We start from the raw sequence: 14,496 nt of genomic DNA, 5'->3' as shown, positions 1-14,496 counted from the left end.
TAGACTGTATTCTAGTCAAGGCTAGTCCTATATAACTACTTCTGTATGCACATTTTCTATTAATATACTGTCCATACTGTCTATACACACCATTGTATATACATATATATATTTATATTCCGGACTCTGCTCTTTCTGATGTCTTAGTTTTTTTAATTTATGTGTATCGTTTTGTATTGTTAGGTATTACTGCACGAATTTCGAAAGAACCAAAAAATCTACCGTCTTCACTGTGGGACTTTTATTTTGAACGGAAGTTTCCACCTTATTCTTGCGAGGTATAACTTATTCTTGCTGGCGGAACGGAGGTCAGGCCACCAACCCTAATCTCTTGAGTGGTTCATTCTAAAGAAATAGACTCTTGAGAGGGAGTAAATATGACACTAGCTAAATGTAATAATAGCGCCTTCATATGCTAACAAATAGTACTGTTGTTTATAACAAAGCTATTACACCATGAAGTTGCTTCATAAAGATATCGAAAAAGACAATGCCGGGTAAGTAAGCGTCAACAGGCTAGCTAGCTGGCAAGCTAACGTACAATAACGCTAGCGCAAGTCTGTCGCCTTATTTTGTTGCTAGCTAGCACAAGTGTCCGACGTAGCAGTACATACATCTGGTGCAGTGCAACTATTCACAGTCACCACCAGTGTATTGTATGCATCTCGATACATCATTAAACAAGAACAATGTTGTATCCATGTGTTGTTGAATTTGACATGGAAATGGCCGTCCTGGTTTATCAGCTGCTGAGCACAAAATATGGGCAGTTGTCCATACTCATAGTCATGCATACTAGCTAGCTTAGCTAGAATATCATCATAGGAATACCATTGCATTATAATATTGTTGTGCTGAGTGCCCTATACCAGGGGTTTTCAAACTTTTGTTGTTAAGGGACCCCCGCGCAGGCAAACCGGCGAATTAGGCTGGACACTTTTTTTCTGATAACTAGTTCATTGCATCGGTTGTGGAGCCCAGTATCATAATATTACTGTATGTCCCAGCTGCTTGCCGTAGTTTTGAAGTAATCACGAAAAAACTGGCTTTATTAGTTATATTGAGCAACGTGGCACTAAGTCGCCTTCTGAACGTTCTATTCCCAGTTTATTGTTCTATGTTACAATGCCTGCTTCGCTATCGATGGCAACGAGACCTGCCCACGTTGCTGGTAGTTAGAATGGAAACAACAACCAAAAAATACTCATGGAACTCTGAGGTCGTCCCATTGTTTACTATAGGGAAATATAGGCATGTCTGTCTATTTTGCCAAATATCTCGCAATGTTTATATTTTGATTTTTTTTCTCAAATTGGAAACTTTTAAACAGGATAATCTCCTCTTTCTAATTGTGTAAGGCTTCCCCCCATTGTTCCCCCCATTGTTTTCCTATGGAGAGGCATACTGGTATATTTTGCCATCTCGCAAGGTGTATATTTATATTCTTTTCAAGTCGGACACCATTGTTAATCAAGATAATCTTCTCTTTCTAATTACACAAGGTTGGGCAGCGTACTCTCCTGTCATCGGTCGCTGGACCAGAAATAGTCAAAAGTTGCCATTTCCCCCCTACATGTTATGCAGACATAAGCACACTTGGCACCATCGATGTGCGGATGTTTACTTTCTACACGAGTAGTTATTTTTAAGTTTCGTCCTAAGAACATATTGTAGTGGTAAAATAAGAAAGGATACATTTTTTGGTGCCATTTAGGCATCTCTCCAGTCAAAACAGGCTCTGTGAACGTTAGATTCCATTCATTAGCTATGGGCTCACGCTAGTGTTCCATCTTAGCCAACGTTCTTTTGCCATTTTTCAGCCTTGGGTGAATTTTAACACGTTCTATTGTCCAGACGACCCATATGTTAGCAAAAATATATACAATCCCGTCATGTTTTATTATAAGGTGAATGTCAAGTAGAAGTAATCAACATTTTCAAATAAATAGATTTGGTAGACAGTTTATTTTTATCTTGTGGTTGATCAGTGTAATCTGCAGTACTGAATAAGTGTGCTGTTGTCCATGACCCCACAGAGAATGATACTGGTGCTCACCGACAGGACCTAACAAGTTATTGGGATCCCTGTGCGATGGTTCCATACAAACTATGTTTTCAGATTTGTATTTATTTTAGCTAAATAATCTCTCTCACAAAACACATCGTTTCCCACGGGGGACCAGTACGAAAAGAAAAAAAAATAATGTATGAAATGTATGCATTCATTACTGTAAGTCGCTCTGGATAAGAGCGTCTGCTAAATGACTGGGCCACAGTTCATTGTAAGGGGAAGTGTAAACTCTTACATAGTCTTTTAACCAGAAATGTAAAGGTTTCTTGGCATACAGAAAATGTTACTGTTGGAAATCACATTTTCTGCAGTACACATTTTGAAGTTTTGAAACTAATTTACTTGAATTCTGTGCATTTTGCCATGGCTAATGCTGTGTTCCTCTGCGCAAACATTACAAAATCAATGAGCATGTGCCTTGAATGCCTGGTTTTTGGAATTTTCAATTCTCCTTGACATTTACATTTAACCTCTCTTGGGGAGGTGGGACGCTACCCACCCACGGTTCACACTATTCAACAGCCAGTGAAAAATCTGAGCGCCAAATTCAAAACCACAAAATGTCATAATTCAAAGTTCTCGAACATAAGACTATTTTAAACCATTTTAAAGATACACGTCTCCGTAATGTAACCACATTGTCCGATTTCAAAAAGGCGGTACGGCGAAAGCATAAAGTTAGATTATGTTAGGACAGTTCCAACACAAGAAAAACCACACAGCCATTTTCCTAGCAAGGACAGGTGTCACGAAAACCAGCTAAAATTATGCACTAACCTTTGACGATCTTCATCAGATGACACTCCTAGGACATCATGTTACACAATACATGCATTTTTTGTTCGATCAAGTTGATATTTATATCCAAAAACAGCATTTTACATTGGCGCGTGATGTTCAGAAAATATTTTGCCTCCAATACTGCCGGTGAATCAGCACTACAATTTACAAAAATACTCATCATAAACGTTGATAAAATATTAAACTGTTATTCAAAGAATTATAGATGAACATCTCCTTTATGCAACCGCTGTGACAGATTTAAAAAAAGCTTCACGGAGAAGTACTGCGCTCAGAAAAAGACATCAAGCAATACAGATACCCGCCATTTTGGAGTCATCTAAAATCATAAATAGCATTAGAAATATTCACTTACCTTTGATGATCTTCATCAGAAGGCACTTCCAGAAATCCCAGGTCCACAATAAATGTTGTTTTGTTCGATAAAGTCCATAATTTATGTCCAAATACCTCCTTGTTGTTTGCGCGTTCAGTAAGCTACTCCAAGTGTAGGAAGCACGGCCAAAAGTTTGAACTCTTTGGCTTGATTACCAAGTTTCACATCTGGAGGAAACCAAGCATCGCTCTTCTTGGCCAATACCATCCCTACTGTGAAGCATGTTGGTGGCAGTATCATGCTGTGGGGATGTTTTTCAGCAGCAGGGACTGGGAGTCTAGTCAGGATTGAGGGAAAGATGAACTGAGCAAAGTACAGAGAGATCCTAGATGAAAACCTGCTCCAGTGCAGGAGTGGCTTTGGGACAAGTCTCTGAATGTCCTTGAGTGGCCCAGTCAGAGCCCGAACCTGAACCCGATCAAACATCTCTGGAGAGACCTACAATAGCTGTGCACCGACTCTCCCCATCCAACCTGACAGAGCTTAAGAGGACCTGGAGAGAAGAATGACAGAAACCCCCCAAATACAGGTGTGTAACGCTTGTAGCATCATACCCAAGAAGACTCGAGGCTGTAATCGCTGCCAAAGGTGCTTCAACAAAGTACTAAGTAAAGAGTCCGAATACTTACGTAAATGTGATGTTTTTGTTTTAAATGTGAAGAAAAAGAAACTGTTTTTGCTTTGTCATTATGGAGTATTGTGTGTAGATTGATGAGGGGAAAAAAACAATTGAATCAATTTTAGAATAAGGCTGTAACGTAACAAAATGTGGAAAAACTGAAGGGGTCTGAATACTTTCCGAATACACTGTATACAGAAGTATGTGCCACCCCTTCAAATTAGTGGATTTCATTATTTCAGCCACACCCGTTGCTGACAGGTGTATAAAATCGAGCACACAGCCATGCAATCTCCATAAACAAACATTGGCAGTAGAATGGCCAAACTGAAGAGCTCAGTGGCTTTCAATGTGGCACCGTCATAGGATGCCACCTTTCCAAAAAGTCATTTCGTCACATTTCTGCACTGGTAGAGCTGCCCATGTCAACTGTAAGTGCTGTTTTTGCGAAGTGGAAACGTCTAGGAGCAACAACGGCTCAGCTGCGAAGTGGTAGGCCACACAAGCTCGCAGAACGGGACCGCCGAGTGCTGAAGCACGTAGCACCTAAAAATCATCTGTCCTCTTGTTGCAACACTTAGTACTGAGTTCCAAACTGCCTCTGTAAGCAACTTCAGCACAGGAACTGTTCGTCGGTCGCTTCATGAAATGCAGCCACACACAGCCACACACAAGCCTAAGATCATGTGCAATGCCATGCGTCGGCTGGAATGGTGTAGAGCTCACCGCCATTGGACTCTGGGGGCAGTGGAAACGCGTTCTCTGGAATGATGAATCACGCTTCACCATCTGGCAGTCCGACGGACAAATCTGGGTTTGGTGGATGCCAGGAGAACGCTACCTGCCCGACAGCGATGTGCCAACTGTAAAGTTGGGTAGTGGAGAAATAATGGTCTGGGGCTGTTTTTTATTGTTTGTGCTTGGCCTGTTAGTTCCAGTGAAGAGAGATCTTAACACTACAGCATACAATGACATTCTAGACGATTCCGTGCTTCCAACTTTGTGGCAACAGTTTGGGGAATGATCTTTCCTGTTTCAGCATGACAATGCCCCCGTGCACAATGCAAGGTCCATACAGAAATGGTTTGTTGAGATCGGTGTTGGAGAACTTGACTGGCCAGCACAGTGCCCTGACCTCAACCCCATCGAACACCTTTGGGATGAATTGGAACGCCGACTGCGAGCCAGGCCTAATCACCCAACATCAGTGCCCGACCTCACTAATGCTCTTGTGGCTGAATGGAAGTAAGTCCCCGCAGCAATGTTCCAACATCTAGTGAAAAGTCTTCCCAGAAGAATGGAGGCTATTATAGCAGCAAGGGGGGGCAACTCATTATTAATGCCCATGATTTTGGAATGAGATGTTCGATGAACAGGTGTCCATATACTTTTCGTCATGTAGTGTACATTTTCTGTCAAACTTATGATTTTTATCAACAAAGTCAGTGCTAGTAGGAAAATACAAGTTGTATCATTTTTTTTTAGCTTGTATTTGATTGTTAGTTCTCAACGATGGTATTATTGAAAAAAAAAATATATATAGTTCTTTTCTGCATGCTTTCTATCTGGTTTTAGTTGTTTAACTTGACACACACAGTTTTTCCATCCTGAAAATAACCACTTAGACGGCCCACCTAAGAGTTTTCCACATAGAAAAGCCCTGTAATAAGCTCCAATGACTGTCATTTATTTATCTACTTCCTCAGAGTCAGGTGACCAGGAACAGGTAGCATGTTAACTGTTCCTGTAGACTTCGCCATTGTTCTAATGCTAGTTAGCATTGTCTCATGAAACTACCTCAAATTTCCTTCATACTGGACGCAGAGACATAAAAATGGTATCCACGGTGGTATTCTGTTGCAGCTAGTGATATTCATTAAATAATTATTTTTCACATAAAAAAAAAACTTGATGTCTTCACTATTATTCTACAATGTAGAAAATAGTAAAAATAAAGAAAAACCCTGGAATGAGTAGGTTTGTCCAAATCTTGACTGGCACTGTATATATATATATATATATATATATATATATATATATATATATATATATATATATATATATATATATACAGTTTTTTTAAATGTGAAAAATAATTATTTACTGAATGTCACTAGCTGCAACAGAATACCACCGTGGATACCATTATTATGTCTCTGCGTCCAGTATGAAGGAAATTAGAGGTAGTTACCATTGGAAAAAATACTATTCCAATGGTACAAGATCTTTATTAAGCATTAAACTATGAAATAACACATATGTAATCATGTAGTAACCAAAAAAGTGTTAAACAAATTAATCAAATTAGCCACCCTTTGCCTTGGTGAAAGCTTTGCACACTCTTGGCATTCTCTCAACCAGCTTCATGAGGTAGTCATGAAGCTTTTGACTGGTACTTGATGACAGCTTTGCACACTTGGCATTCTCTCAACCAGCTTCATGAGGAATGCTTTTCCAGCAGTCTTCAAGGAGTTCCGACATATGCTGAGCACAGATCTGGCTGCTTTTCCTTCACTCTGCGGTCCAACTCATCCCAAACCATCTCAATTGGGTTGAGGTTGGGTGATTGTGGAGGCCAGGTCATCTGATGCAGCACTCCATCACTCCTTGGTCAAATTGCCCTTGCACAGCCCTGAGGTGTGTTTTGGGTCATTGTCCTGTTGAAAAATAAATTATAGTCCCACTGAGCGCAAACCAGATGGGATGGTGTATAGCTGCAGAATACTATGGTAGCCATGCTGGTTAAGTGTGCCTTCATTTCTAAATAAATCACAGATCGTGTCACCAGCAAAGCACCATCACGTCTCCTCCTCCATGCTTCACGGTGGGAACCACACACACAGAGATCATCCGTTCACCTACTCAGCGTTTCACAAAGACACGGCGGTTGGAACCAAAAACCTCAAATTTGGCCTCATCAGACCAAAGGACAGATTTCCACCGGTCTAATGTCCATTGCTCATGTTTCTTGGCCCAATCAAGTCGCTTCTTCTTAATTGTGTCCAATCTGAGTTGCATTTAACTCTAATGAACTTATCCTCTGCAGCAGATGTAACTCTGGGTTTTCCTTTCCTGTTGCGGTCCTTATGAGACCCAGTTTTATCATAGCGCTTGATGGTTTTTGTGACTGTAACTTGAAGAAAATGTCAAAGTTCTTGACATTTTTCAATTTGACTGACCTTCATGTCTTAAAGTAATGATGGACTGTCGTTTCTCTTTGCTTATTTGAGCTGTTCTTGCTATAATAGGGACTTGGTCTTCTACCAAATAGGGCTATTTTCTGTATACCACTCTTACCTTCTCACAACACAACTTATTGGCTCAAACACATTAAGAAGGAAAGAAATTCCAGAAATGAACTTTTAACAAGGCATACCTGTTAATTGAAATTGCATTCCAGGTGACTACCTTATGAAACTGGTTGAGAGAATGCCAAGAGTGTGCAAAGCTGTCAAGGCAAAAAGGGTGGCTACTTTGAAGAATCTCAAGTATAACATATATTTTGGTTAGTTTAACACTTTTTTTGGGTTACTACATGATTCCATATGTGTTATTTCATAGTTTTGATGTCTTCACTATTATTCTACAATGTAGAAAATAGTAAAAATAAAGAAAAACCCTGAATGAGTAGGTATGTCCAAACTTTTGACTGGTACACCCCCTGCAGTACCTTGGGGGCAGCGGAACCCTGTTTGAAAACCCCTGCTCAATACATTTCCATCCTCGTTGTTACACTGAAACAGTTATTCTTGTCTTGATCAAATTTAATGACTAACCTTCCAACATTGACTTGAACCACTAATAGCAATTCCCATTACTGCTGATTTTGATTACTTTCAGTCTCACACAACCTGAACCGAGCTCTGTTATCAAGGTTGTGTGTGTGTGTGTGTGTTTCTCTCCCAGTCAGGTGACACTGATGCCGGAAGAGGCCGAGGACATGTGGCACACCTACAACTTACTGCAGATCGGTGACAGTCTTATGGCCTCCACTATTAGGTAACTTGCTATTGTGACGGATTTCATTGTGCTTGCTTAACAGCATAACTGCCTTCCACTCGAGCATGCACTGGTACTCAATCTCGGATCCTCTGTTTTGCAAACTCACTTGACTGCCCACTTGACAACATCATAGCCAATTGCGCTATAGAAAAGTTAGCGATTTGATCGTGTGGGTGGAAACATTTCAAGCTATGGAGTGAGGTTACAAATCTAACTCTGTTACACTATCACTATGGTACATAATCCTAATCCGGTCCCAGATCTATTTTTTCTGTGTAGACAAATATGGTTGTTGTCATGTTTGGCACAAACAGATCTGGTACCAGGTTAATATAATCCTGCTGCGAACCATGATCGTACTACAGTTCTACCATCAGTGAGTGGTTGCCATTTGAGTGTTTCAGGAAGTCTTTGAAATCCGTGTGACATAGTATATTGCCATATTGACTATTTTATGGTAATTAAAAAAGAATTAGCTTTTCTCACTTGAGCTGTAATGCTCTACCTCTCTTTCGCTCTCACTCACTCACTCGCTCGCTCGCTCTCTCTATCACACACACACACACCTTTACTAAAAAGCGCAGCCTTAGTGACCCATGATACCTTTCTCCCTGATTCCTCAGAAAGGTGCAGACTGAGTCTTCCACGGGCAGCGTGGGGAGCTCGAGAGTGCGCACCACCCTGTGTGTGTGTGTGGATACTATTGACTTTGACTCACAGGCCTGCCAGCTGAGGGTGAAGGGAACCAACATCCAGGAGAATCAATATGTGAAGGTCCGAGATGAACAACGTTGAGGACAAAAACAACGCACTTACACTTTAGCCTGTAACTGTTATTATGTCAGTTTGGCGTTGTCACATTACCAGTAGACAAATCATGATGCTAGGAAAGCTAATGCTAATGGTCTAAGTTGCATGGGGTTTCCAATTTAATATTTTGTTGTTTTGTAGTAGCAAGTGAAGGATGTGCTTTTTCCTCTGTCCTTAGATGGGGGCTTACCACACCATTGAGTTGGAGTTAAACAGGAAGTTCACACTTGCCAAAAAGATCTGGGATAGTGTCGTCCTCGATAGGATCGGTGAGTGTGTACTTGTAACCTGGGAGGTGATGGTGCTCCTCAAAGGCTTAAATCCCTGTTTTGTTGTTTTGTACGAAATCTGTCAATCAAAATCATTGAATTTCAAGGTATTCCACTCACTAAGTCTTTCATATGGTTCTCTGAGACCTGTTTTGTTTTGACATGGTTCCCACGGGTCGAGAAATGTCAGGAATATCATGGAATTTTCAAATACGCATTCCGGACAGGAAAAGTCAGGGAATTTAGTCAATACATTGATGCAATTATGGAAAATCAGGGAACGTTTCATATGAATCACAGTTTATTCATTAAATGATCAAAAACATGTACATTGCATTGCCTAATGTGTGTGAAAGTTGTCACATTGAAATTCTTATCTGTAGACATGGAAAGTAATGGGAAAGTAAATGGATTTACCACAGAGTGGGAACCCTGTTTTGAGTACCTTGGCCTGTATGCAACCTGAACTCTTATTCTATTTCCTGTGGCCCTCTCAGAGCAGGCGTGTGACCCCACCCAGAAGGCAGACGTAGCGGCCGTGGTGATGCAGGAGGGTCTGGCCAACCTGGTACTGGTGACCCCTGCTATGACCCTACTAAGGGCCAAGGTGGAGGTGACCATTCCTCGCAAGAGGAGAGGCAGCTGCACCCAGCACGAGAAGGTCAGTATAGGCTTCATGACCCCATCATTAAAGGGGCTTACAGACAGGGAGCTGCCAAAGTCGGCACGGGCGGCACGCTGCAAATCTAACTCTATTACACTATCACTATGCTACATAATCCTAGTCTGGTCCCAGATCTATTTGTGCTGTGTATCCAACTATGGTTGTTGTCATATTTGGAACAAACAGAACAATGTTCATATGCCATACTACAGTTCTACCATCAGTGGGTGGTTGCCATTTGAGTGTTTCCGGAAGTATTTGAAATCCGTGTGACATGGTATATTGCCATATTGACTATTCTATGGTAATACAAAAGTAATTAGCCTTGGTGATGCATGAGAGTCTGGCCAACCTGGTGCTGGTGACCCCCGCTATGACCCTACTAAGGGCCAAGGTGGGGGTAACCATCCCTCGCAAGAGGAGAGGCAGCTGCACCCAGCACGAGAAGATGAAAGTGTTTAACTGGAGCGGCAGAGAAGAATGTACCTCGCGTGCCCTTGGCGGCAGCTGCCGTCCCTCCCTGTTCCACTCTCGCCAGGGTGGGAGGCAAACCTGCCGCCAGCTTTACATAGAAACTAATAGAGGCGGCTGTATTTTATTTTCCTGAGTGTAAGCGTCTTAACAATCAGTATGGGCAAGGGTTTGGTTTCCTAATGGGTTCTTTCCCTCTCTCAGGCCCTGGATAGGTTCTATGAGGCAGTGATGCAGGGGATCCTCAGACATATCAACTTTGACGGTGGGTCCGCTAGTATATCCCCCTTCATGGTGAAACTCCCTACTGAACACAACTCAGGGCTGATTAAGCAGGCATCATCTGGCCTGTGAAATGGGGCAGATTTAGATCACGTGACGGTCGTTCCCCCTACACCTCACCTTTTACCTAATATCGCCTCTTTCTCACTCCGGTCCCCTGTCTTTAATGTGTCAGTGGTGAAGTGTATACTGGTGGCCAGTCCAGGGTTTGTGAAGGACCAGTTCATGGCCTACCTCTTCAGGGAGGCAGTCCGACAAGACTCCAAGATTCTGCTGGAGAATAGGCCCAAGTTCATGTTAGTCCACTCCTCCTCGGGACACAAATACTCCCTAAAAGGTAGGGAACATGTTTTGATAACGTTACAATGTATTATTACAATGCATTATTAATGTGGTTGTAATGCATTGTAAGAATTGCCATAAGGATCTGTAACCCCTTATATCTTATTATCGTGTTTATAAAATGTAATAATACATATACTTGTCAGCTTTAAGTAATGTGTTACTAATGTTTATTTTATTTCAGAATGTTTTGATATTTCTTCCTTTTTTGTGGGGCGATGCTTACTGGGTTGGGTTTTTTCCTGTAGAGATTCTATGCGATCCAGCTGTCACAGCTAGATTGTCTGATACCAAGGTGAGTGTCCCATTTTGTCTATTAATCCTACTAATAGTCTATTAATCCAGCTGCGTGGTCCTTTCAATAGAAACACTGCAATTTATTCATGCTTTGTCTTCTCTGTGACTCACAGGCAGCAGGGGAGGTGAAAGCCCTGGAGGACTTCTACAAGATGCTACAACATGAGCCCGACAGAGCCTTCTATGGGTGAGAGAGCGAGACCGTGGTCGTGTTCATTAGGGCATACATCCAAAACTGTTTTTTACCGTTTGGTGACAGAAAACAAAAATGTATGTTGTTGGACACATCTAGATAGTACCTCCTTGTTTTCGTTTGTTTTCGTTCTTTGACGCTAAAATCTGAATTAGGCTAATAAGAACACGTTTTCCGTTGCAAAATGTTTTGCTACGGTGTCCCCTACTGAACCCGACACCAATGACTGACTATGACATTGAGAGTCCTCATGTTCCACCACTACTAAACACTGACCTTTCTATTCACTTGATGTTGCAGGTTGGCTCACGTGGAGAAAGCTTCCGAAGCACTGGCTATTGACATCTTGTTGATTAGCGATAACCTCTTCAGGTATGTAGTTTTATGGAATTATATCTGGATTTCTGTGGGGGAAAACATTGTATATTGTGTGTGTTTTATATAAATATTTGAGAAAGTGAGGATAGAGACGTACACATACAATGCATGTGTATCTGTCATGTGTGAATTGTGCTCATATGTGTTTATAACCTAACTTGAATGCCACAACCAAAGTTCCCTCCAGAAAAAAAGAAAGTTATTCTATTCTCAAGATAAGTAGACTTACACTGAGTGTACAACACATTAGGACACCTTCCTAATATTGAATTACCCCCAGAACAGCCTCAATTCTTTGGGGAATGACTTCTACAAGGTGTCAAAGCGTTCCACAAGGATGCTGGCCCATGTTGACGCCAACGCTTCCAACAGTTGTATCAAGTTGACTGGATGTCCTTTCAGTGGTGGACCATTCTTGATAGACACGGGAAACTGTTGAGCGTGAAAAACCCAGCAGCATTTCAGTTCTTGACCCACTCAAACCGGTGGGCCTGCACCTACTGCCATAAGCTGTTCAAAGGCACTTAAATCTTTTGTCTTGTCCATTCACCCTCTGAATAGCACACATACACAATACATGTCTCAACTGTCTCAAAGCTTTAAAATGCTTATTTTAACCTGTCTCCTCCCCTTCATCTACACAAATCGAAGTGGATTTAACAAGTGACATCAGTAAGGGATCATAGCTTTCACCTGGATTCACCTGGTCAGTCTATGTCATGGAAAGAGCAGGTGGCAAGAAGATGAGCTGTGAGGGGGTATCGTCGCTTATCTGTGCATGTTCTTCATTTAATTTGGATGTCTGTCCACAGGCACCAGGATGTGACCACACGGAGTAGATACGTACGGCTGGTGGACAACGTGAGAGACAATGGTGGAACCGTGAGGTAGGGATAGGCAGGGAAGAGAAATGATGATTATGACGAGTAAAAAAATATGATAGGCTACTGTAGACAAGTTATACTGTAATTATGATGATTGTTTCTTATAGTGATCATGTCCTCGATCCTCTTTTATTTTCTTCCACAGAATATTTTCAAGCCTTCATGTATCTGGAGAACGTAAGTTTTGTTCCTTCCATATTCAGTGACATGGCAATGCCAATTTCACAAATGCGTTATTGGTAGTATACCATGGGTGTTTCTCAATGCATACGACCGTGCTCCGAGCATGCAAATTGGAGCACGGTAGGGTCGGAGTGCGAGTCCAATTCAAAGTATGTGAAACGGAGCACAGAGGCCACTTCTCAAATGCGTACTCCGTTTGTACATGCATCGACGTAAACGTCAACAGAAAGTATTTTGTACGCAACTGCGTACAAAATGATGCAACATTCATTGAAATCAATGGCGGACATTATTTGAGCTGAAGCGTAAGAAAAAACACGCCGACTTCAGAATGAAATGTTGCCTATTCACATTTGATATGTTGCCTGACTACAATATTTTATCTTGATATGTTAATAAATACATGCTGTGTTAATTTTGGCATGTTTACCTGCCTACGTACCGTAGATTGCAAGCCCATAATAAGTCAATAGGGCTAGCTACTAGTACTGTTAGCTAGCCAGGTAGCCACGAATAATTGTTTGCTAGCTACCCACAAACAATTGACATCTATCTTGCATAATATTAGTTTTAGGTCATTTTTGCCTGTTAAACTATCTGATTAGCTACATTATTACGATTCACATATAGCTAGCAGAGAGTTATGAAGTAAAACGGTTGCTTTGTGTACATCTTGTTTCGTCTCTATTGCCATTGTTGTCCTGGCTGGTAGACGGTTCAGTGAACGGATAAGTCCATAGTAAGTCAATAGGGGTAGCTAGCCACGAAGAATTGGTAGCTACCCACGAAAAATCTACATCTACCTTGCATAACTTTAGTTTTAGGTAAAAAAATGTCCTGTTTAACTAGCTGGCTAGCTAGATTATTACGATTCACATATCTAGCTGAAAATTATGAAGTTTGCTTTGTATATATCTTGTTTGGTCTATTGTTGCCATTGGCAGGGCTAGAAGAAGGTTCAGGACATGGGGAGGTGAAGCGTAAGGTAACACAGTAGGGGGAGTGCGTGTGCTTCTCAAATGTGTTGTTTTATGCATTCCTCACAAGAACGTACTCACAAGAACGTACTCAAGAGAACGTAGTCGGAGCATGAGAGTGTGGAGATACGGTAGTATGCATATTGAGAAACACCCCATGTTTCTTCTCACCATAGGGGATTTCACTGATAGGGTTACTGAGTAGCATTGCATCATTGAGTGTGTGATATTTATTATTTGTCAACCAAATATTGTATAATTTGCTTAAAACAATTGAGCAGTCTCCTCCTCTGTCTCTCCCTTGTACAGAGTTGACCCAGCTCAGTGGAGTGGCGGCCATCTTGCGTTTCCCCATCGCTGATCTATCGGAGCCTGAGGATGACAGCAGCTCTGATGAAGAATAAATTACACACTGCAACAGAGAAATTAGACCTGGGGGTACTCTTAGTCTGCAAAACTGAGAGGAACACAGCGCAAAGTTGCAAGAAGAAATAGTGCATAAAGTGCAAAACCTGTCCATTATTGCTTTATCATCATACTCACAGAATTTGACATGCTGGTGCTTTTGGGTTTAAGGTGCAGTACAAGTAGAAGTGGTACCAATGCTAAGCCTGAAAGATAAACTCTGGTTTACATTAATGCTATGGTTAAGCCTGTAATTTGTTTGGTGCCAAGTCTGAATAAAACACAAATAATAATAAATACACAGAAAATGCAAACCTGATTGATCTGGATATAAAATGCTAGTACAGTGTATTAATATTGATAAAACATGTATAATTAATTTCTAATGAGAGTTTTGCATCTACATTTTTCTTTTTGAGTGTGTGTGTGTATATATATCTCTTTCTTGCAATAAAACCGCCAAAGCTTACGT

At 41.3% G+C, this 14,496-nt stretch overlaps 1 protein-coding gene and 1 non-coding gene across 3 annotated transcripts; both read left to right on the top strand.

The window, feature by feature from the left end:
- Positions 1–267: 267 nt before the first annotated feature.
- On the top strand, positions 268–14,493 carry pelo (pelota mRNA surveillance and ribosome rescue factor). 2 transcript variants are annotated; one of them, XM_045702595.1, is made up of 14 exons: positions 274–497; positions 7,774–7,866; positions 8,493–8,643; positions 8,858–8,948; positions 9,446–9,581; positions 10,033–10,060; positions 10,288–10,348; positions 10,541–10,702; positions 10,956–11,002; positions 11,118–11,191; positions 11,498–11,569; positions 12,388–12,462; positions 12,605–12,636; positions 13,929–14,493. In XM_045702595.1, the coding sequence occupies exons 1-14, from the start codon at positions 457–459 to the stop codon at positions 14,021–14,023; spliced, it is 1,158 nt and encodes a 385-aa protein (XP_045558551.1). In that variant the 5' UTR covers positions 274–456; the 3' UTR covers positions 14,024–14,493. The 2 variants fall into 2 exon arrangements, with proteins under 2 accessions (XP_014014042.1, XP_045558551.1); XM_014158567.1 differs by lacking the exon at positions 10,033–10,060 and having other exon boundaries at positions 268–497; positions 9,446–9,609.
- On the top strand, positions 1,977–2,107 carry LOC123729070 (small Cajal body-specific RNA 14). The gene has a single exon (XR_006760849.1).
- Positions 14,494–14,496: the final 3 nt, after the last annotated feature.

This window comes from Salmo salar, chromosome ssa19, assembly GCF_905237065.1.
Source record: "Salmo salar chromosome ssa19, Ssal_v3.1, whole genome shotgun sequence".
NCBI lineage: Eukaryota > Metazoa > Chordata > Actinopteri > Salmoniformes > Salmonidae > Salmo > Salmo salar.
This window is presented reverse-complemented; position numbering and strand designations above follow the sequence as displayed.